General features: G+C 42.7%; 1 protein-coding gene across 4 annotated transcripts in view; it reads left to right on the top strand.

The window, feature by feature from the left end:
* Hasp (Hig-anchoring scaffold protein) overlaps positions 1–24383 on the top strand; it is an 809679-nt gene that overhangs the window by 489894 nt on the left and 295402 nt on the right. For all 4 annotated transcript variants that reach the window (XM_070079939.1, XM_070079946.1, XM_070079933.1 and 1 more), the window contains exons 2-3: positions 8333–8520; positions 16975–17077. In XM_070079939.1, coding sequence (XP_069936040.1) covers positions 8333–8520; positions 16975–17077 — 291 coding nt within the window. The remainder of the gene's footprint in view (positions 1–8332; positions 8521–16974; positions 17078–24383) is intronic.

The following is a 24383-nucleotide window of genomic DNA, read 5'->3' as shown; positions in this document are numbered from 1 at the left end:
GAGAGCGTTAGTGAATGGAATTTTGAAGATGCGAGAGTTTAAAGAAGATAAATTTGTTGCTAATGTTCCAGTGTAACAACAGACGACGGAATACAAACACAGTGGCTGTGGTCGGAAGAGCAGCGACTGTTGGGTAACTCGCTTTTTCCAATCACGAGGGAAATTAACAAACCGAGCACAACAAAACACTCAGAACATAAATAGTGTGTAGATTGTCCTTTAACTGCGGTTGGACGGGTTATGGAATGACAGTAATTGGTGTGTGGATGACGAGAGTATTTCCTGCTTGCTTTTTTCAAGCTTTCATTGAAATGTCCAACACACATCCAACTGCAGCTTCTACACAGACAGATGAACATACCGGAAGACAAATGGACTGATATTACGCATACATAAAAAGAGGGTTGGCATGGAAGAGGATTGGGAAAGACAGGCATAAAGAGAGACAATAATTTACGTAAGCATTAATAAACACACACGCACACACAGGGCCAGGAGTTATGGATCGACCCCTGAAACCACAATTTGGCGAGTACACACACACACACACACACACACACACACACACACACACACACACACACACACACACACACACACACACACACACACACACACACACACACACACACACACACACAAGAAACTTTTCTAATATCGTCCTGACAGCCTTTTACCTGCCTGTCTGTTCGTCTGTCTGTCTGACTGTTTAGGCTGGCACGCTTGGGATATTAATATTTCTCAGCAATATATACCAACTTGGAACTGGATGTCGGCTTTCCTAGAGTTTGAAGAATGCTGGGAATTTCTAATTTGTAAGGCGATGTGTGCCACAGTTCCTAGGTGGGAGGTGTTGTGCGGAGTGCCACCTGCTGGTTGATGGTGCCAGGTCTAGTGCCACCTGCTGGTAGATGATGCCAGGTCTAGTGCCACCTGCTGGAAGATGGTGCCAAGTCTAGTGCCATCTGCTGGTAGATGGTGCCAGGTCTAGTGCCACCTGCTGGTAGATGGTACCAGGCCTAGTGCCACCTGTTAGTAGATGGTGCCAAGTCTAGTGCCACCTGCTGGTAGATGATGCCAGGTCTAGTGCCACCTGCTGGTAGATGGTGCCAAGTCTAGTGCCGCCTGCTGGTAGATGGTGCCAGGTCTAGTGCCACCTGCTGGTAGATGGTACCAGGCCTAGTGCCACCTGCTGGTAGATGGTACCAAGTCTAGTGCCACCTGCTGGTAGATGGTACCAGGTCTAGTGCCACTTGCTGGTAGATGGTACCAGGCCTAGTGCCACCTGCTAGTAGACGGTGCCAGGTCTAGTGCCACCTGTTGGTAGATGGTACCAGGCCTAGTGCCACTTGCTGGTAGATGGTGCCAAGTCTAGTGCCACCTGCTGGTAGATGGTACCAGGCCTAGTGCCACCTGCTGGTAGATGGTACCAGGTCTAGTGCCACCTGCTGGTGGATGGTACCAGGTCTAGTGCCACCTGCTGGTAGATGGTACCAGGTCTAGTGCTACCCGTTGGTAGATGGTACCAGGTCTAGTGATACCTGTTGGTAGATGGTACCAGGTTTAGTGCCACCTGCTGGTAGATGGTGCCAGGTCTAGTGCTACCTGTTGGTAGATGGTACCAGGTCTAGTGCCACCTGCTGGTAGATGGTACTAGGTCTGGTGCTACCTGTTGGTAGATGGTACCAAGTCTAGTGCCACCTGCTGGTAGATGATACCAGGTCTAGCGCTACCTGCTGGTATATGGTACCAGGTCTAGTACCACCTGCTGGTAGATAGAGAAAACAGAAAAATAGGAGAGAAAGGACAAGAAAGTAAAGTAGGTGGGAGGTGACAAACAGAAGAAAATTGAGAAGCTGTCAGGGAAAGAGAGAAACAGAGAGGAGAAAAAACAGGCAAGAGAGGGAATGAAGTGAAGGCGAAGGAGATGAGAGAAAGATGAAAGAGGTTACAGAGAAGAGAAAGTGAGAAAGGGGAATGAGAAGGGACAGAGTGAGAGAGAGAATGGAAAGGGAATGGAAAAGGGGGTGAGATAGAAGAGTGGAAAGGGGTAGAGTGAGTGCGAGACGAGAGAGGGGAAGGGGTGAGGTGAGCAAGAGAAGAGAGGGAAGGGGGAGGGGTGGGTGTGAGATGATAGAGAGAGGGGAGAAAGAGACAGGGGAGGGATGAGGGGCTACAGGTAGTCACCTGAGCGGAACATGTCGTGAGTGGCGGTGATTAATGGCCGAATGTGATCTCTCTCTCTCTCTCTCTCTCTCTCTCTCTCTCTCTCTCTCTCTCTCTCTCTCTCTCTCTCTCTCTCTCTCTCTCTCTCTCTCTCTCTCTCTCTCTCTCTCTGACAAAGCTGTGAATGATATTGATAAAAAACAATGAAAATATGAAGAAAATTAACTAGTTATCAGTTTCTCGACGCCTCCGTTGATCGTTCTGTTACTGGCCTCCGTTGATCGTTCTGTTACTGGCCTCCGTTGATCGTTCTGTTACTGGCCTCCGTTGATCGTTCTGTTACTGGCCTCCGTTGATTGTTCTGTTACTGGCCTCCGTTGATCGTTGATCGTTGATCTGTTACTGGCCTCCGTTGATCGTTCTGTTACTGGCCTCCGTTGATCGTTCTGTTACTGGCCTCCGTTGATCGTTCTGTTACTGGCCTCCGTTGATCGTTCTGTTACTGGCCTCCGTTGATCGTTCTGTTACTGGCCTCCGTTGATCGTTCTGTTACTGGCCTCCGTTGATCGTTCTGTTACTGGCCTCCGTTGATCGTTCTGTTACTGGCCTCCGTTGATCGTTCTGTTACTGGCCTCCGTTGATCGTTCTGTTACTGGCCTCCGTTGATCGTTCTGTTACTGGCCTCCGTTGATCGTTCTGTTACTGGCCTCCGTTGATCGTTCTGTTACTGGCCTCCGTTGATCGTTCTGTTACTGGCCTCCGTTGATCGTTCTGTTACTGGCCTCCGTTGATCGTTCTGTTACTGGCCTCCGTTGATCGTTCTGTTACTGGCCTCCGTTGATCGTTCTGTTACTGGCCTCCGTTGATCGTTCTGTTACTGGCCTCCGTTGATCGTTCTGTTACTGGCCTCCGTTGATCGTTCTGTTACTGGCCTCCGTTGATCGTTCTGTTACTGGCCTCCGTTGATCGTTCTGTTACTGACCTCCGTTGATCGTTCTGTTACTGGCCTCCGTTGATCGTTCTGTTACTGGCCTCCGTTGATCGTTCTGTTACTGGCCTCCGTTGATCGTTCTGTTACTGGCCTCCGTTGATCGTTCTGTTACTGGCCTCCGTTGATCGTTCTGTTACTGGCCTCCGTTGATCGTTCTGTTACTGGCCTCCGTTGATCGTTCTGTTACTGGCCTCCGTTGATCGTTCTGTTACTGGCCTCCGTTGATCGTTCAGTTACTGGCCTCCGTTGATCGTTCTGTTACTGGCCTATGTTGATCGTTCTGTTACTTGCCTCCGTTGATCGTTCTGTTACTGACCTCCGTTGATCGTTCTGTTACTGGCCTCCGTTGATCGTTCTGTTACTGGCCTCCGTTGATCGTTCTGTTACTGGCCTCCATTGATCGTTCTGTTACTGGCCTCCGTTGATCGTTCTGTTACTGGCCTCCGTTGATCGTTCTGTTACTGGCCTCCGGTGATCGTTCTGTTACTGGCCTCCGTTGATCGTTCTGTTACTGGCCTCCATTGATCGTTCTGTTACTGGCCTCCGTTGATCGTTCTGTTACTGGCCTCCGTTGATCGTTCTGTTACTGGCCTCCGGTGATCGTTCTGTTACTGGCCTCCGTTGATCGTTCTGTTACTGGCCTCCATTGATCGTTCTGTTACTGGCCTCCGTTGATCGTTCTGTTACTGGCCTCCGTTGATCGTTCTGTTACTGGCCTCCGTTGATCGTTCTGTTACTGGCCTCCGTTGATCGTTCTGTTACTGGCCTCCGTTGATCTTTCTGTTACTGGCCTCCGTTGATCGTTCTGTTACTGGCCTCCGTTGATCGTTCTGTTACTGGCCTCCGTTGATCGTTCTTTTACTGGCCTCCATTGATCGTTCTGTTACTGGCCTCCGTTGATCGCTCTCTTACAGGCCTCCGTTGATCGTTCTGTTACTGGCCTCCGTTGATCGTTCTGTTACTGACCTCCGTTGTTCGTTCTGTTACTGGCCTCCGTTGATCGTCCTCTTACTGGCCTCCGTTGATCGTTCTGTTACTGACCTCCGTTGAAAGTTCTATTACTGGTTCCCGTTGATCGTTCTGTTGCTGACCTCAGATGATCGTTCTGTTACTGACCTCCGTTCATCACTCTGTTACTGTCCTCTGTTGATCGTTCTGTTACTGACCCCCGTTGATAGTTCTGTTATTGGCCCCCGTTGATCGTTCTGTCACTGACCTCCGTTGATCGTTCTGTCACTGACCTCCGTTGATCGTTTTGTCACTGACTTCCGTTGATCGTTCTGTCACTGACCTCCGTTGATCGTTCTGTCACTGGCATCCGTTGATAGTTCTGTGTTACACCGTTTTGTTCAGTTTAAGTAGACTGTTTCTATTTGTTATTATCACAATCGTATACTTTTACATGTTATTTTTGTTATTTCACTTAATATTATATTCAGGAGTAATTCCATTAGTAGCTAAAATGGATTTACTCGACTTTATAATATTATCTGGTCGTATTACTTAGCTTTGTATATAGGTAGGTTGTTTAATTAGTGTCAACTGCTGGTGCGACCTGGCCAAGCACCAGTAGGTGTTTTGAGCTGCTCAACCCCTCCTCCGACCGAGACAAAGTGGGCTGGTAAAGCCTCACTGAGTTCAGTTCATACCTTCCTCTGGACCAGGAAGGGTCTAGGGGAGTATCCACCTCTAAAACCACCATTCGCCTCCCTAGAAAATCCCAGGAATTTTCGGGAACTCATTGCTAAGACTTATCTCGGTTGTAGAAGGCGGTTAAGAAGCTCTTAGAGAAAGTGAAACCAAGTGAGCAAGCCTCTGTAGTGTAAGAGGACTTATTGTAAAGTGAACCCTATTATAAGAAATCTATTAATGAGTTCAAGTTTTTAAGCAACGCCTGTGCATGTACATATACTAATATTTCGTGACTCACTCACAGCCATTTGTAAATACTTGACCTATTACTGTGATGTTTTAATGAGAAATTGTAAAAGTATTCTACTCATAGTGCAAAATATGAGAAGGTGGATTTAAGTGATTATTATGATTATTAATAAATTAAATAGAAACTAAGAAAATTCCTTTTCCTCTACGAGTGAAGACCTAGACGTACTAAGTTTATTTAGTTACGAAAAGCACTATAACCCAGGGACCAACTGACTATGTTCGTAACATTCTGTGACTGGCCTCCGTTGATTATTCTGTTACTGGCCCGGTGATCGTTCAATTACTGGCCTCCGTTGAACGTTGTGAGTGGCTTCCGTTGATCGTTTTGTTTGTTGTCGCTGTTGATCCTTCTGTTCGTGGTTTCTGTTGATCGTTCTGTTTGTGGCCCCCGTTGTTCATTGTGGCATGCCCCGAGGTATCTTTCTCTCTATTCAACGTTCGCCGCACAACCAGAGTCACGCATTTCCCGACCAGCCAACTGGCAATTCAGAGTGTAACAGTTCTGGGCCCCCACTGCTGTATTTATTGTCCACTTCAGTCCACCAGTGAAGTGAGAGCACGCTTCTCCAGCCAAGGTGGCGTCACACCTGCAAGCTTGGCTGGGAGGCAGACACTTGCCTACTCTGGTTGGAACCACTCATTGTCTTAGGGGGCACTTGGTTACCTTTCCATTATACTAACTACCTAGTTACGTAAGGGGTTGTTTTAACTCCAGGATGATGAGATACTAACTATCTAGTTATGTGGGAGTTGTTTTAACTCCAAGATGATGAGATACTAACTATCTAGTTACGTGGAGGTTGTTTTAACTTAAGGATGATGAGATACTAACTACCTAGTTACGTGGGGGTTGTTTTAACTCCAAGCGAAGCAGTGGAGGGAGACATATCTCCACCGTACATACTACAACATACCTCCGTAAGATATTCTCCAACATACCTCCACCATACATACAGCATACCTCCACCACACATACTTTAACATACCTCCACCACACGTACTAGAGCAATCCTTCACCAAACATACTCCAACATTCCTCAAAAGACATTCTACAACATACCTCCACCACACAAAGTACAACATGTGTACACCAAACAGGCTACAACATACCTCCATTATACATACTACACATACCTCCACTACATACTACAGCATACCTCCACCACACATACTACAACATACCTCCACTGCATGTACTTGTACTCGCTGGAACGCAGGCGAGGGAGATATATCATAATCTATACTTGGAAAATCCTAGATGGAATGGTCCCGAATCTGCACACGGAAACCACTCCCTACGAAAGTAAGAGACTGTGTAGCCTGTGCAGAATACCCCAATGAAAAGTACGGGCGCCATTGGTACACTAAGAGAAAACACCATAAGTGTCCGGGGCCCAAGACTATTCAACAGCCTCCCATCAAGCATAAGGGGAATTACCAATAGGCCCCTGGCTGTCTTCAAGAGGGAGCTGGACTGATACTTAAAGTCGGTGCCGGATCAGCCGGGCTGTGGTTCGTACGTTGGACTACGTTCGACCAGCAATAACAGCTTGGTTGATCAGGCCCTGATCCACCGGGAGGCCTGGTCGTTGACAGGGCCGCGGGGGCGTTGATCCCCGGAATACCCTCCAGGTAGACTCCAGGTACAAACTACAACATACCTCCACCACACATACTTCAACGTAGCTCAACTTTTCATAAAACAACACGAAAAATATTTTCTCGCTGCCGACAAGAATTCCACAAGAATATCCTTCTCGAAAAATAATAATATACTGTATAATAAATTTTTTTAGCATATTTCTGGCAATAAAAGTGTGTGTGTGTGTGTGTGTGTGTGTGTGTGTGTGTGTGTGTGTGTGTGTGTGTGCCTGCTTGTTTGTGGAGAAACTAATCAAATTTTGACAGGCTGATGATCCTCGGGGCAGAGAGGCGGGTCTCGGCACTCATCACAGCCGCTATCATTCAGGCTACAGAATACAGGGGGCGCCTGCAAGATATCCTGCCTTCAAAAATGTGAATGAAATCAAATTTACCCCATAACAAAACTTGCATTTTCTCCCAGACATTTACAGTTTCACACATGTGTAAGTTTTGACTTCATCGTGAAGTATAGATTGTCATGTAATATTAAGCTTCCATCCCATCAATTAACGTCAGTTTTCCCCTCATCATTGAACATCAGTTTACACATCAATTTAGTTTTCACCTCATCAGTTAACCTTAACTTTCACAAAGTAGCATTTCTCTATCACATAATTCACTTCCTTTATCATCAAACCTAAATCTTTCAGCTTCCCTATGTAACAGTTCTCAAAGATTTAATCCGTAAACCAGAGATTACACTCTGAGTGTACACCGAGAGATGCACATTGTCCTGTATAATAAGATAACAAGAAACGGGGGCATATTTAGCGTGCAATAAAATGACCTTGAGAAGTTGCAGAATTCAGAGAGGTTTCGTGATCTTTGACAATATCAAAGAATGTTTTTTTTGAGATCTCTAATGCAAGTGTAATAATACTACATCTCACTATGGTCATAATGCTCGTGTTTACGTGTGTATTTCTTTAAGAAATGTTAACCTAATTCTCTAAGGAGATTTGTGGCATTTTTCCATGAGACTGGGGTTAAAAAGTGTTGAAAATGAGTGTCTTCTAAATACAGCAATGAGAAATAGGGTAGCATGGATAGTAATTAAGGTTTTACTGACGTTATTGAAACAAATTTAAAATTCACTATTATTGTTTTATTATTATTATTATTATTATTATTATTATTATTATTATTATTATTATTATTATTGTTATTGTTGTTTTTGTTGTTGTTGTTATTATTATTATTATTATTATTATTATTATTATTATTATTATTATTATTATTATTATTATTATTATTATCCAAGCCATCAGTCACTGTTAAACCACACCAACAGTCACTGCTAACCCACCTTCAATACAGTCACTGCTAACCCAAAACCATTATTTATCCACCACCACCATCTCTACCAACACAACCACCAACAATGGACAACCAGCCTATCTCCTCCAATAAATCAGCATCCCACCTCCACCACTAACCCATCATTATCACAGGCACTATCAGCCACTACTAACGCACCACCATCTCAGTCATTACTAACCCACCACCAACCCACCTCAACCACTAACCCACCACCACCAAGAAGTCACTTACATTAACCAGGACGTGTGTGTGTGTGCGTGTCCACAGAGTGTAGAGGAGTGGAGAGACGTCGACGCCCTCGTTACTCTGACGTGTCCACCTCTGACACCACGTCTGGTTCTACCTTCCTATTCCACAAAGACGACGAGGTTACCGAGGCTCGCAAGAACTACCTCAACCCAAGGAACGTGCCCAGCGAGTCTTGCCCCAGAGATGAAGAGGCCATAGCAAGAATGGTAAGAGTTGTGTGTGTGTGTGTGTGTGTGTGTGTGTGTGTGTGTGTGTGTGTGTGCTGGTTTGCTAGCTTGCTTGCCTTAATTCACTTTTCATATTTGGCTGCAAATCTATCTACATTTGTTTACCTGTTTCTGTATATGTTCTCTAATAGCCAATAAATCCTCTGCTATGCCTCACACACTAGAAACTAGACGTATTGTGGCCACTGGGGGATCCGAGAAAGGTATCTCCGTCGTCCTTAACCCCAGCCACCTGAGCCTCACTGCATACGACTGTAATAATGCACAAAGCGGCATATGTTGATAATGCAGTTAAACAGGAGCCTGGAAGATTTGAAGGACGTTAGAAGAGGCATTCATTAGTCATTATATGGAAGCTAATGTCCAAATTTCTTTAGTAAAAATAGTAAATTTTGACATACGCAGACTAAATCTAATTCACATCAAATCGGCTTGAAGCCGATTTGATGTTGCGCTATCAAGTAATTACTGGATGGGTCGAAGCTAACTAGTTGCGACACTCAGGATTTTTCGCATGGAAAGCAGATTTTTAGATTTTTCCAGTTTCCCTCCGATAAAAAAGGCAGATTGGAACCGACACATGACAAAATCAATCCAAGCTTGTCTCTAACCTTGTCCAGCTTTTAAAAAAGTAAGTTTTACGTAAGCTTAGTGTACATAACATATAAATGAACATTAAGTTCATTTAACTTATGGTAACCAAATAAAGTCAAACGCTGTGACTTATTTCTGATCAGTTTAGACGTTCTCCAATTATTTCACCAAAAAAAAAAAAAAGTTGATTAAAGTTGACCAAAAGAAGTATTTTCAGATTATTGCTCAAAATCCAACAAAATTTATACCTAAACAGCCTAAACCATTGACACTTTCCATACATTTCATACGATGCATCAACCATCAAGATTGATGCCGTTCACATTTGTTATATTCTAATCAAAGGAAAACCACTAAGCCCATAGGAGTCATGTACCCTTTTTGGAATGGGAGGCATTGAAATTCAGGCCAAGGAATGGAAGATAAGTCCAGTTCCTTGGATAAAGAGCCCCGCACCAGCATCAGAGCAAAATAGTGCGATAAGGTAGGACAGTAAGAAAAGTCTGGGCGTACCCTTTGTGACACTGTACATAGGTTACTCAGGCATGTAAATAGATCAATGAACCTTCCCACTATGCATCACACTAGCCATGAAAGATTGAGACTGGTCGTATAAGATGTTCTTAAGTATTAGAATTACTTTGCCAAAATGCATTTGCATACTAGTCGCTTCCTTTTATATGCAATCTACATTATCTTTGTACGGCACATGAGACATAAAAATTTGAATTTGAATTTGAAAAGCAAAAAATTGTGGGAAAGGAAGCTTGTACATTGTTGAGAATGTTCCGGTAAATAGGAAATCTCTCCTCGTTAAGCTTAAAACCATTTTAAAACAGCCGATTTTTTTCCAGTCGTCTTTTCTTATTTACTTTATATTTTATTTTATGTAAAATCCTGTAAGACAAAAGATTTTATTTTTTATTTTTAGTAAAATCCAGATTATAAAACTGGCAAGAAAAATTGGCAAATAGGCACAAAAAGAGCCTAAAATTAATAGCAAAATACTTGTTTTTAAGATACATCTTATTAAGATATGAGAGATTCGCTTTACAAACCTGAGAATTATTTGGCTCATTAGGGTTCATGTTAAGATCAATAGTTATACATGTAGATTAATATGCAGGTTAATATGATGCATGTAGGTTAATATCTTACTCGTGCATGTGGGCGATTCATGTGATGTTTCAGACCTGGGAGTATAAGTTCGTGTGATTCACTTAATTCGTGTATGTCAGCTCATTTGATGTTCCACACGTGTGTGTGCTTATGAGATGCACTGGATTTATGAATGGACTCATGTGCCGCCCTAGAGCTACGTGTGGGTGCTCATGTGAGGACGTGTAGAACACCAGAGTTGGTGTATTTGCCTCCATGACGAAGATCTGCAAAGGATTTGGTGAAGCCAGAACAACAGGGATGCTATAATAGTGTAGGAGAGTCTAGTGTGTTTGTGTGCGTGTGTGTGTGTGTGTGTGTGTGTGTGTGTGTGTGTGTGTGTGTGTGTGTGTGTGTGTGTGTGTGTGTGTGTCAGTGTATGTTTGTGCGTCTGTTGCTTTGTTTCTTTAGCCATTTATCTCACAGTATTTTTCATTCTATTTCTTTACTTGCTCTTCGTCTCAAACTCTTTCATTCTTTCTAGTTCTTTTATCTTTATATACCTGAGAGTTCTGCAATATTAAGAATAAACTCTTACATGAACTTATCACGTTAAACGATGCTATCCGGATCAGCTGATTTCAAAGTTGGTCCTGTCCAGGTTTTTATGGAATTAATATATTTGTACACACATTCATTACTAAGGAACTTACTTATATGGCACAAGGTGATACCTAATTTGATGCTTTTGAAAAATAAAAGTGCAACTTTGTGATGACAGCCCATGTGAAGCCAGCTGGAGAAGCCTGACCTCTCAAATCTGAATTACTCCTGTTTCTCAGACACTATATGACTCACATGGATTTACTCCCTCATTAAAACAAATAATATGAGGCTTAAATAATAATCCCAACAAAGCCTGGACGATGCTCTAAATGAACCGCTTTAAGTAGTCGTTTAACTTGTAAATAATTTGAATATAAGATGAACTGTAGACTACCCAGGAGAGCAGTAAATACTGAAGGTGAGAGAAATTACTGCTGCTTTAAAGTTTCGACACTAGTCCTGCCGAGAAAGTAGCTGTGCCTTAACGCTCAAGGTTTCTTGAGAACCTTTCTACATAAATTTTCCGGTGGATATTTAAAGTCTTCGTAGAGTTAAATTTCTCCTCTTACAAATCGACTTCAATATGAGCAACGCCTTTTTAATTCAATTTTACACTAGCTTCAAGTTATTTTTTTTACTAACACACCGGCCGATTCCCACCAAGGCAGGGTGGCCCGAAAAAGAGAAACTTTCACCATCATTCACTCCATCACTGGCTTGCCAGAAGGGTGCTTTACACTACAGCTTTTAAGCTGCAAAATTAACACCCCCTAGGTTGGTAGACAGCAACCACCCAGGGAAGTACTACCGTCCTGCCAGATGACTGTGAAACAGAAACCTGTAACTGTTTTGCATGATGGTAGGATTGCTGGTGTCTTTTTCTGTCTCATAAACACGCTAGATAACAGGTATATCTTGCTACTCCTACTTACACTTTGGTCACACTTCACAGACACGCACATGCATATATATATATATACATACATCTAGGTTTTTCTCCTTTTTCTAAATAGCTCTTGTTCTTTTTTATTTCTTCTATTGTCCATGGGGAAGTGGAAAAGAATCTTTCCTCCGTAAGCCATGCGTGTCGTATGAGGCGACTAAAATGCCGGGAGCAATGGGCTAGTAACCCCTTCTCCTGTAGACATTTACTAAAAAAGAGAAGAAGAAAAACTTTCAAATTATTGCCCTCTTTATATATTTGAATATGATTGGAAGAACCGAAAGTTGTTGATTGCTTTACTTCAGAATGGTAGATTGTAAAATTTTGAAGAGAATTGTTACCTTCTCTCTCAATGAGATAAAGTTTTTAGCCGTTAATTAAAGCATTCGAGACAAGTGAGTGTGGCGGTGGTAAACAAGCTGGCAGGTGAGGATGGTGGCTAAGTCGCTGTCTGAACAATCGGTGATGATCAGGCAGCCTTCAGCTTAAGATGAGTGGGGAGGAAGTCAAGAACAAGTGGGCTACAACAGTTGACTTGTTCAACTATAATTCTGACACTCTGAATGCGTCCTGAAACAAGCTGTGAGGGGCTGTTTATCATAGATGATTGTAGTAAAGAGAAGCACAACCGAAAAATTGAGTTACAAATGATGGCTGGTTCACCACTTAGTAGCCTAGTTACGCTCACTCTACAGGCTCAGGTAGGTTTGCCAGGACGGGTTCTGGCCCGGGTCTTCTCCATGTGGTAACTCGGTAGTGGCTCCCGAAGGAGTGTCGGAGTTTATACAAGCGATGTACCGTTTACAACCCTATGGCAGGGGAACGGTGAGTCTTCTTCAGGTCAGGCGGTATATCGTTTACAGCCCTATGGCAGGGGGACGGTGAGTCTTCTTCAGGTCAGGCGGTATATCGTTTACAGCCCTATGGCAGGGGGACGGTGAGTCTTCTTCAGGTCAGGCGGTATATCGTTTACAGCCCTATGGCAGGGGGACGGTGAGTCTTCTTCAGGTCAGGCGGTATATCGTTTACAGCCCTATGGCAGGGGGACGGTGAGTCTTCTTCAGGTCAGGCGGTATATCGTTTACAGCCCTATGGCAGGGGGACGGTGAGTCTTCTTCAGGTCAGGCGGTATACCGTTTACAGCCCTACAGCGGGGGCAGCCCTATGGCAAAGGCACGGTGAGTCTTCTTCAGCACAAGTACTGTAGCAGTTACCTGCAATTGTCGTCGACGCCTTGTAGCTGGGATACAACACGCCTTTGGTTCAAGTGGTGTCAGGGCAGGTGTCCTCGCTGGTATGAGGCTTTCAACTCTCTAAAGCTCTGCTCCATTTGAGCCATTTCTGGCACTCAGGCCGCAGCCCGAGCGCCAGAGCGACTCAAGAGATTCTCTGGAGGTGTGTTGAACACCTGAAGACTGAGGGAAGTGAACGCTCGCTCGCTCTGTGTTAGTTAACAGACACAACTGTATATGACAACACCCGCACGTCTGAGGGCTCAGACAGTCCTGGGTGCTGACATAAAAGAAAGCATTAAAATATTACATGCATAACACGTAAGATACATGAAGCTAAATCAAATGGGTGGTGAGTTGCAAACAAAATTACATTAAGACAACCTAAGATAACTTTCTAACACTAATGGTAATAAGCACATACTCAATCTATAATGTACGAAAATTTGCAGAAATTACTAATAGCTCAAATTTTAACTTAGTCAAAACATTGCCAGAAACCGGAACCAGAGCACCAGGATATAAGTGGACAAGGGAAGTCAGAATGAAGTGAGAGTCGAGGATTTCTTCACTACATAAGGAAAGAAAATCAGAAGGAAGAGAAAATAGGCTGAAGTAGGAGAATTCAGATTGAACGCGTGTGTCACAGACTCACAGATGACGGAAATGTAGCCAGTAAACTATCGCACGACCAGAGAAACCATAAGAATAAGCACAAAGTTAGAGACTTTTCCTTTACAGGCAAAGTGAGGCATTTATTCCAGTTTTTGTATCGGTCCTATAATTTCTGTGATTTTTTCCAGCCTCATTTTATTTGTTTTATATCTGTTTTCTGATTTAAAATATGGAATAAAACCTCTGCCCTATGAAGTCTTCTGGGTAATTTATACGTTATATTCATGTTTTCTCTGGTGCTTCTTTCTTCTACCGTCATCAGTGTTCACTTCTCTCATCTTCTCCACATAGAGCAACTCACTGAGCTCTACGACCAGTCTTGTTGCAAATATCTGGACTTTCTCTCTTTATATTATATGCTACATAAGGTGTGGGATCCAGGCAGATGCTGCATACTCTTACTGGGTCTGATACATTAACCGTGGTTAACACCCGCTTAATAATCGTTGTAACTCTACGGGGAACGCTACCCATGTTTCGTTTACTATTGCTCTCATACTCAAGTTTTTATATTTAAATGCTTGACCTCTTATCTGTTCTTTTTAGTGATGTATATTAATAATTTCCTACTATGTGTACTATTACAACAATGGTAAACAATAAAAATGGCGTCGTAGTTGTATTGTAATTGGTATACAATACTGACAAGACGATGAATTAGAAACCTGTGATTATTATTTGATAAAATTTAGCCAACCGGTGGCTTTATTAATTCAATTCAGAGATATTACACAAAATCAGTAGAGGATGAGACAATCAGTCGTTCACCCTTCCAGAGCTACAGACCCAAGATAATGGAAGATGAGGTAATCAGTCCCACAGATTAATCAAGATCTTGGTCTTGATTAATCTGAAGGATAAACAGGTAGATGATATACTAATTATACTAGTGTTAGATGAGGTGGAGCAATTAAAGTTATCTTTACGGGTGATCGGGACCGACTAGTGAAAGTAAGTGATGCCCAAGTGTTGGGGCGGAGCTTAGCAAGTAGGTTGAAGGAGATATTTTCTATATCAAGATTCCATGGTACCGTTGTGTCAGTCAGTATACAATACCGAGAATATAAGGAGTCACTTGTGCTGAGGAACTGACTACCTCGTCTTTTCCTTTCTACATGTATCATCTCAGTACAGAATTAATATAGCCACTGGCGAAACTCCCTCAAATAAAGATACCCAGTGTTGTGCATGTCTATAGTTCCTCATCTTGTTGTTATTGTTTAGAATAATTGTAATAATTATTGTCTGACACAGCTACACAATAAAAATCTTCGTACAGAGACTATCTGCATGAACTTAGTCACTAAGCTCGGACTCAGCTCTTGGTCTTACTCTACTTCCGCTGGTGAATCCTGTGACGATAATTTCAACTCTTCCAACTCCAGTTTGAGTCCAGCTTCCTGTCTATGCTTTCTTTGATCTCCGGATTCTAAGCTGAAAGACTGATGCCTCATCTTCCACTGTCCTCTGTGTCTAGTTCTGCAAAGTTGAGAAATGAGATACTTGTCAATTTTCTAAACCATTTGTATATAAGACTTAGAAGCTGATTACCTAATATTCTACTTTCTTTGTACATTATCATTATTCTCTATTCATAAAGCTGCTGTCTGGTGGAACATCTTCAAATAATAATACACAGGTGTTGCACATATATCTGTGTATATGGGTCTCTGCATGTCTGAGTATCTTTATTTGGCTTTTTTATCGTCTGTCAGCATCTGTCTGCCTGTCTTGCCTTTTATGAAACTCGATGCCACTCTTTCATATCGTTAAGTTCATCTCTGTTCACGTCATCTCCACCAATATCACACGTTACCAGGTCTAAGATGGGTTATGCTAACTAACCCTAAGGAAAATAAAAGTATCTACACCATCCCTTGTAGCAGAATTAATAAAATATATGCTGTTGAGACAGGTATTTGTCCACATGCAAATATGAACACAGATATGCTTGTCGCAACAGTAACAACATCTACGGCTGTGTTTCACATCGTAACGCTTTATATCACATGGCCTGACCCTGGGTGAGCATTGTTATCCATGAAAATAAGAAAAACCAGTTATAATTTGTACCACAGATTCCATCACCCAGAACCAGGGAAGCTTCCAGTTGATGGAACCCTTAACTCTCATGATCCTTAGCTCACACCGCGCTCCTGACCGGACTCAGGTTTGCACCTCACGTCTTCTTGGCAGTTGCTCTACCGACTTTGCTCTACGTACCTAAACTTACTATGAGCTTACTACATATTTGAGAAAATTTCGTATTAGTATGATTCATTAAAAATTTCCATTCTGCCACTAGTCTTTTTTACCAAAACTTCTGTTTCTGTTGTTGCCATATTTTAGTCTGAAGTTCCTGATGTTTGGGAAAGGGTTGTATATAACTACTATCACTAATATCAGCGTCTCTGTTTTCCTGGCTATATCTATCTATATGTGCTTGTCTGTTGGTTTGGTTTTATGACTACTTGCCTGTCAATTTGTTCATGAAAATACAGACATTTTATTATATTTAGGATCAAAATTGGGACAAGGAAGTCTGGCCTCTGCATGACAAACGGGGAGCTAAAGTTAAAGACAGGGTATTAAGCATGTGTTGGCAAGTTTTCTATACTGCATCTCATTTATTCGTTGATTTAAAATGTATCTAACATCATGTTTCACACTGACGAAAGTTTCTTTATCAGTATCTCAGCTCTCACACCAATCTTCCCACTAAAAACAAAAAAAAAAATCCGTTTTCATACAGATATTTCGCCTGTCTCAAAATCCCAACATTACGAAACAGACATCTCGCCTCTCGCTCAATTCCACACGAGGAGAAATGTTTATATACAGATGCCTCACCTTGCGCACCATTTTTCACGTTTATAAACGTGTTTCTATAGACTCGTCTTCAAATATGAAATTTTTGTAGCATGAGGTAATATCTCTGCTTACATTCCTTTTCCTTCTTTCCTTCCCAAACACGTTCCACTAGTCATCTATTTTGTCTGCTCTCTTCCTACACCCATCGAAGAAGGCATAAGTACTCAAAAATGCACTAGTAGCCGTACTTGTCGTTTCCACAGCCACTTACACTACCCGTCCGTTCTTTCTTCCCACAGGAACGCACAACGCCTTCCGCGCACCACTACACGTCCGCTTTTCACACCCAGTTGCACAAGTCCCTCTCCATCCACTTGTTAAGAACCGTACGTCCTTAATTCATCATTCACGTGTCGTAAAACAAAAGTTTTCACTCTCACATAACATTCACTGTCTGCTCTTTTCACCCACCAGGGACGTACGTGCTTACGAAAATGTAACAAGGACGAGGACTGCCTTAGCCGAAGAAAGGTTTGTCTGTGTGACGGAGTGTGTGGCCTGAGCTGCATTAAACCAGGTGGGTACTTAGCTATGTAGTATGTAGTGTCAGAGGTTAGGGGTGAGTGTGATCCAATACAGTGTGAGGCAGTGTGGCCCACTATAGTGTGAGGCAGCGAGATCCAGTGTAGTGTGAGGGGGAGTGTGACCCAGGTCAGGGGTGAGGGAGTGTGGCCCATGTCAGGGTGAGAAAGTGTGGCTTAGGTTACACACCCAATAGTGATGCACAAATCAACCCAGTCCTACTTCCCACACTCCTGTCGGGTAAGCATCAAGAAGAGTTAGTGGATAAAATAGACCTGTGTACGATAAGGGAAGGTAAGTTAAGAGTGTGGTACACCAACGCAGATGGGTCGTCCAACCAGAGTGACTAGCTGAAGTAATGAACAGCTGAGGTAAAAGCAGGCATCATAGCCATCACAAAGTTGACTGACATGATATCAGATTCCATTTTTCCAGTTAGGTATCAAGTGATAGGTAAAGATAGAAAAAAAGGGGAGACTGTTGCATCCTATGAAAAGGACACCATAAATATATTGTGTATATTGCTTTTTCATAATGTTATATTGCTGATGTTTTCATTAATAGCTAAAATGAAAATTTCAGGAGGCTTTATATTATTATTTGACTTACATTGTGCAACTCTGTTCAGAAAGCATTATTTGGACTTAGTGATATTTGAAGTTTTCAGAGGTGATGTGTCGTGAGATAATCTCTGTATCTCAGGTCCCGAGTTCAAGTCTCGAACTACATTTGTTCTGGCATCTACGCACTACCGTAGTCGGGAATTTGGAACTGCTGAACTCAGTTTCAGTAATATGAGAATTTTGCCTATTCAGGGAAGATTTGATGATGGTTCTCCAGTAAATGTTGTGTTTAGTCTCCTTGATTCCTTGCCTGACGTTGCGCTGTTCACTGCTGCTTCGAGCATTACTGATGTTTGGCAAATGGGTCATCATATCGTTCAAGCAAGCTGTTTGATAACTTGATGGTTGAGAAGTTAACTTATCCAGGGACTCGTTGCTGTCAGTCACATTCTAAGTCAAGCCTGACTGAAAGCATACCAAGCATTACCTTATATTACCGAGCACAAACACATATATCCACACATACATACTCATAGCAACGTACCTGATTGTACATATTAAGAGTATTATAGTGTAAAGGTATTAATGTTCTTATTATACCATATGCTTATATGTAAAGATTCAGATTGTCATTCAAAAGAATAATACAATATACTTGAAGACTTGTGTAGGAGCTTTTCTCCTTAATAATTCAATTTACATTAACTGTAATTATTACCACCTAGACACCTTTGTTATTAAAGATCTCAACTTTTATTTGGTTGATTTGTATACATTCGGTTGCAATCCAAAAGCGTTGTTGAGAAGCCACATCATTTACGGGAAAACTGTACTAGAATACTATCTTATAAATTGTTACAAAATGAGAAACAGGTTAGATTCTAGTATTCTCTGGAGATACCTTCACTTAGTCGAATTTTGTAACAGAGACGGAGGAGTAGCTCACTTAATCAGAAATCTTTTGAGTTTTTAAGAAGTGAGAGGGATACACAGATAAGAGGTGCCCGACTTCATAGTGGACTCAGTTAATACTGGGGGGTCCCAAGTAGTAATTGTGGTTATATACAACCCACCACTTAACAACAGAAGATCGTGGCAAGAACAGAAAAGCAATAAAACGAGGGATGACAGACATAGATGAACCAGCTAGGAGCGTGCAAAGGACTGAGGCAATTGCATATCTTGGTTACTAGATCGATAAAGGAATAGACTGAGGAAACCGAGATCCACATGGAAGACTGGAAACTTGGAGGGTTAATTGATGGAGGTGGTAAGGGGAAAACTTTATGCGCACACATATTAAGGATATGACGAAAGAGAGAGAGGTAAAGATTTGTCAGCAAGGCTAGGCCTAGTGTTCACCCCAAGTACGTCTGGCACAGGAGGAATAGATTACAAGATTTCCTTGAGCGCTAGCAACTATGCAACACTTTAACTTCAAGTTCCTTGTAGAACTAAATGTAGAGGATAGATTTGAATACTGAGGTTGAGAGAAGCGAGACTTTAGAAGAGAGATCCTTGTAGGAATGAGTTGAGAGAATTCTTCAATGTAGTGCAGTGGAAGAGGGAACTGGAGGGAAAGTCATTGGAGATGATGAGATATGTAGTTGGGAATAATTGGAGGGTAGACTGAAACTTCATACCTGTTTCCCGAAGAATGGGAAACAGAAAATACAAAGAGAGCATTTGGCTCACCCGAAGATGCAGAGAGGCAAACAAAAAAAAAGTGAAAAAATAAGAGCATTGAAAAACTGTAGGAAGCAATGGACAGATGAGAACAGAGAAGTCAGCAAATTAGCCAGAAATGAATATACAAGGGTAAGGAGAGAGGCTGAGCGACAATCTGAGTACTACATAGCGACCAAGGCTACGTCTGAACAACACTGCTTCACAACCACATCAGAAGGTAAACAATGGTAAAAGATTAGGTAATTTGACTGAAGAAGGCAGGAGAAGAGCTCACGGAATATAAACAGAAAATCTGCGATGCGCTGAACAAACAACTTAGGCAGTCTTCTCAGAGGAAACAGGGACAATGCTAGAAAGCCCAGGGAAAAGAATATACATCAGCAGATACTGGACACCATACATAAAATAGGGGTAGAGGTAAAATAATCTTTCGATGTAGATGAATACATCAAAAACGTTGGGCCCGGAGAGGGTATCACCATAGATTCTGCGAGAGGGAGTAGCAGCACTATCCGCACTGTTAGCTATGGTCTACAAAAAGTCGATGAACACAGGACATTTGCCATAGAGCTGGAGGACAACGAATTTAGTACTTTTATTTAAGAAAGAAGATAGGTAGCATTGATCTAGAAGTTACTGTGCTGACATGTATAATATGCAAGGAAATAGAGAGGTTAGTCAGAAAGAGTGTGGTAGAGTACGTGGAGATAAGTGGATTCATATACAACAACCATCACGAGTTCAAAGATGTCAAGTCTTGTTTTCCCAACCTTTTGGAATTCTATGACAATTTAACGGAAGTGAGACAAAAGAGGGGCGGGGATATTGACTTTTCCAAACTTCAGAAAGGCATCTTATACTGTACTCTGCTAAAACTGGAGACGTAGGAAGGAAGGAATGGGAACGCTCCCCGGTGGATAAAGGCGTAACTTCGGGAAAGGAAGCAAAGAGTGATAGTACACAGTGATCGGTATTAGGACTAGTGATGTTTCATTACCTGTGCTGTTTCTGAAATTAAGAGAGAAGTATCTCTATTCGATGATGATGTAAAAAATGATGAGAATGCAGACAGATGAGGAGGTGGAAAGGCTGTAAGAGTATCTGGACAAACTGCAGGTTAGTCACATAATAGGTTTGCTTGAATTCAACTCCACAAAATGCCAGGTTATGAAAATTGAGGAAGATGGCAGAAGACCGAACACAGAATATAGACCCCGGGGACAAAGGCTACAGAACTCATTCAAAGAGAAGAACGTAAGAATAAACATAGTGTGTATCATACCACCAGAGACTCCCATCAACCCAATAAACTCTGCAGCCAATGCTCGCATGGTAAAACTGAGAGTGGTCTTCAGGAATCTCAACAAATAGTCATTCGGGTGTTTTATACAACATATGTCAGGCTCACATTGTAGTACGCAGCATCAGCCTGGAGCCCGTACCTGGGAAAACATTTCGCGAATTTGGAGAGATAACAGAAGTATTCTACGAGACTAGTTCTTGTATTTTCTTTATCGCCACTCTCCCTTCATTGTTCTCTATTCTATTATTCCCATATTCATTTCTTCCCTCCTCCTCCCGCTCTTATTCCTACCTCACTCTTGTTTCTATAAATGACGTTTACTAGGTTTCATCTGCAAAACTCCAATATTTGTACAAAACATTTAATTGGTTCTCCTTGCAGCGACCAATATTGTTCTAGGATGGAGCTTTTAATCGAGAGATGGGAAGTGGATGGAGACCTGGGCGTACGTGGAGAGAAAGATCAGAATGAAGGATTAGGAAAGATGCTGCATGACAACCATTTGAAACGATATATGGAGAGATCTATCAGGTGGATGGTGATGTAATCATTGCACAGAACTATCCTCATTTCTTTCCCCTTCTTGACCAATAATTCGAATGTTGGTCATAAAAATGCTTTTCGAGTCTGGCGGATGTCAGCCTACATATAGGGATGCAATAAAGACTTCGAGAAGCTGGAAAGAAAAAACCATTGCTCAGGCAAGGATGCCACAAGCTGCTCGCTCTCATGAGTTCAAGATAAGTAAGAAGAAAATTTTTGACAACGTTGGAAGAAAGTTAGAAATACTGAATATAATTTTTTTCTGCTGAAAATTTAAATATTTATAAATATTTCTTAATAATAATAATCTACCCCCCTTGATTATAATAATAATATAAATATTTCTTTGTCGTTTATGAGTGATTTTAAAACCTGCACTGGTTCTTGTACGTGTGTTTACACGTGTTTATGTCTGTACGTATGTTTGCTAGTGGTGACTTAACATAGATAATGTGCACATTCCAAAATAAAACTTATGACAACGTTTCAGTTCGACTTCAACCATCAACTAGTCACACAGAAACACGAAGGGAAGGGAACTAGTATATGTACAAGAAGGGGCGGGGCCAGAAGTTGTAGAATGAGAAAAGGTCGTAGTATGACTGTAAAAGCAGTGGTAGATGTAGTGGTGGTGGTAGTAGTAGTAGTAGTGACACAAGAGTCAGAGAGTGGAGTGTTAGCGAGGCAGTAGTAGTAGTAGTATTAGGAGTAGTAGTAGTAGTAGTAGTAGTAGTGGAGGGAGTCTAGGAACAACATAAATAGGTATGACAGATCCCCAGGAAAAAAAAACTCATTGGACAGAACGCAACTAGGCAGAAGAAAGGAAAGGAAAGGAAGATGTTGGAAAGAAGAAGTAAGGCGAAGAGGGGATAAAGATGAGGTCAAGTCACGAGTGTTCTGAAGTTTGGAGAAAGGAAGGCATCTACAGAGACAAAGCCACGACTAAGATTCGTATTAGGAAAGTTGTGTATAAGGGATGTTTCAACAAGACGACGTGTGTGAATGTAAGAATGTAAGACAGTTTAAGCAGAGGACCAGTCAACAGGATGACCGTGATCTATAACATGACAGAAAAGAGCATTATTAGTGTCGGCAAGGTTAACACTTCTTCTGTGCTCTTTAATTCTGTCAGAAAGAGAGCGGCTAGTTGCTCCTAAGTATTTTAGACGACAAGAAGAGCAGGAAATGAAGTAGACTTCGGAAGTATCAGTAGCAGGAGGAGAGGTACGAACTGGATTACTGCGAAGGACAATAATTTGGAGAAAGGGAAGTTTGATATCTAAGGAACGGATAGTGTTGTTAAGATTTAGGAAACCGGAAATATAGGGAAGGCAAAGAACACGGGATTTCACAGGAGAAGTGAGTTTGGGAGAGAAGAAAGTCTGTTTAGCATGTGAGTAGCCAGACGCGTGTGAGCCTTCACAGATGTTGTGTTATATTGAAGCATCCCTTACACACAACTTTCCTAATAAAAATCTTAGTCGTGGCTTTGTCTCTGTAGATGCTTTCCTTTCTCATAACATTGTCTAATGTTCTTATTATGACCAAGGTTTTCAAAGGCCTGTTATCCTGGGTGTAAAGGGGAGCTAGGAGCAGAATAAACACAGCAGAGTAACTGTGACTTGTACTTTCCTTCACCAAGTGCGATTATAGGTATTTACAAGTATGTACACTGTATACATGAGATTGAAATATATGTGTACAACACGGTAAATCAAGAGGCAAGACGCAGCCTGAAGACAGAATGGACAACCGTGTTCAACCAGCAACTGGATGAAAATGACAATGACAATGTGAGTGGTATCCACGTCACCTTCACAACTGCCAGATCCACAATATCATGGCTGAACCTAGGTGCTGATTTGACGATGGTGCCCCATAAATCGTCAAACCCTTAGCGACCTGGTTCGCTGGTTGGTGAGGCAGCCTAAGTGAGTGTGTTAACACGCTCCGAATAAGGTTACATACTCAAAGTATGGAACAGTTCCAAACTTCTGAACTCTCCTGACTTGACCTGATCTTCACCTCCTCTTCACCTTAACTCTTCTCCTTTCCAATATTTGTATTGCCTTTCATTTCTTCTGCATAGGTGGGTGCTGTCCTATGAGCTTTTTTCCTGAGATTTTTTTTACTACCCTCGTGGGCCGTTACCTCTCCAACAGTACTACTTTGCTTTCTTGTTCTTAGACTACTGCTACCACCACCACCACCAATACCACTGCTACCATCACCACTACCATTACCACCACTACCACTACCACTACCACCACCACCACCACTACCACCACCACCACCACAACTACCACCACCACTACCACCACCACTACCACCGCCACCACTACCACCACCACCACTACCATCACCAGCACCGCTACCACCACTACCACTACCACCAACACCACCACCACTACAACTACCACCACCACTACCACTACAACTACCACCACCACTACCACCACTACCACCCCCACCACCACTACCACCACCACCACTGCCATCACCACCACCACTACCACCACCACCACTACCACTATCACCAATACTACCATCACCACCACTACAATCACCACCACTACAATCACCACCACTACCATCGCCACCAGTACCACCACCACTACCATCACCACCACTACCATCACCACCACTACCACCACCACCACTGCCATCGCCACCACTACCACCACCACCACTGCCATCGCCACCACTACCATCACCACCGCTACCACTACTACCAACATCACTACCATCATCACCACCACCACCACTAATACCACCACTACTACCACCACTACCACCACTACCACCACTACCACCACTACCACTACCACCACCACTACCATCACCACCACTACCACTACTATCAATATCACTACCATCACCACCATCACTAATACCACCACTACTACCACCACAACCACTACCACCACCTCCACTACCACCATCACCACCACCACCACCACCACTACTACCATCACCACAACTACCACCACCACCACCACTACCACCACCACCACTACCGCCACTACCACTACCACCACGACCACCACTACCACCACCACAGTTACCATCACCACCACCACTACCACCACCACCACTACCATCACCACTACTACCACCACCACCACTACCACCACCACTACTGCCACCACTACCACCACCACTACTAGCACCACCACTACCATCACCACCACCACCACTAACAC

Source organism: Cherax quadricarinatus, chromosome 6 (assembly GCF_038502225.1).
Source record: "Cherax quadricarinatus isolate ZL_2023a chromosome 6, ASM3850222v1, whole genome shotgun sequence".
Lineage (NCBI taxonomy): Eukaryota > Metazoa > Arthropoda > Malacostraca > Decapoda > Parastacidae > Cherax > Cherax quadricarinatus.
Note: the sequence above shows the minus strand (reverse complement) of the source record. Positions and strands in the feature narration are given on the sequence as shown.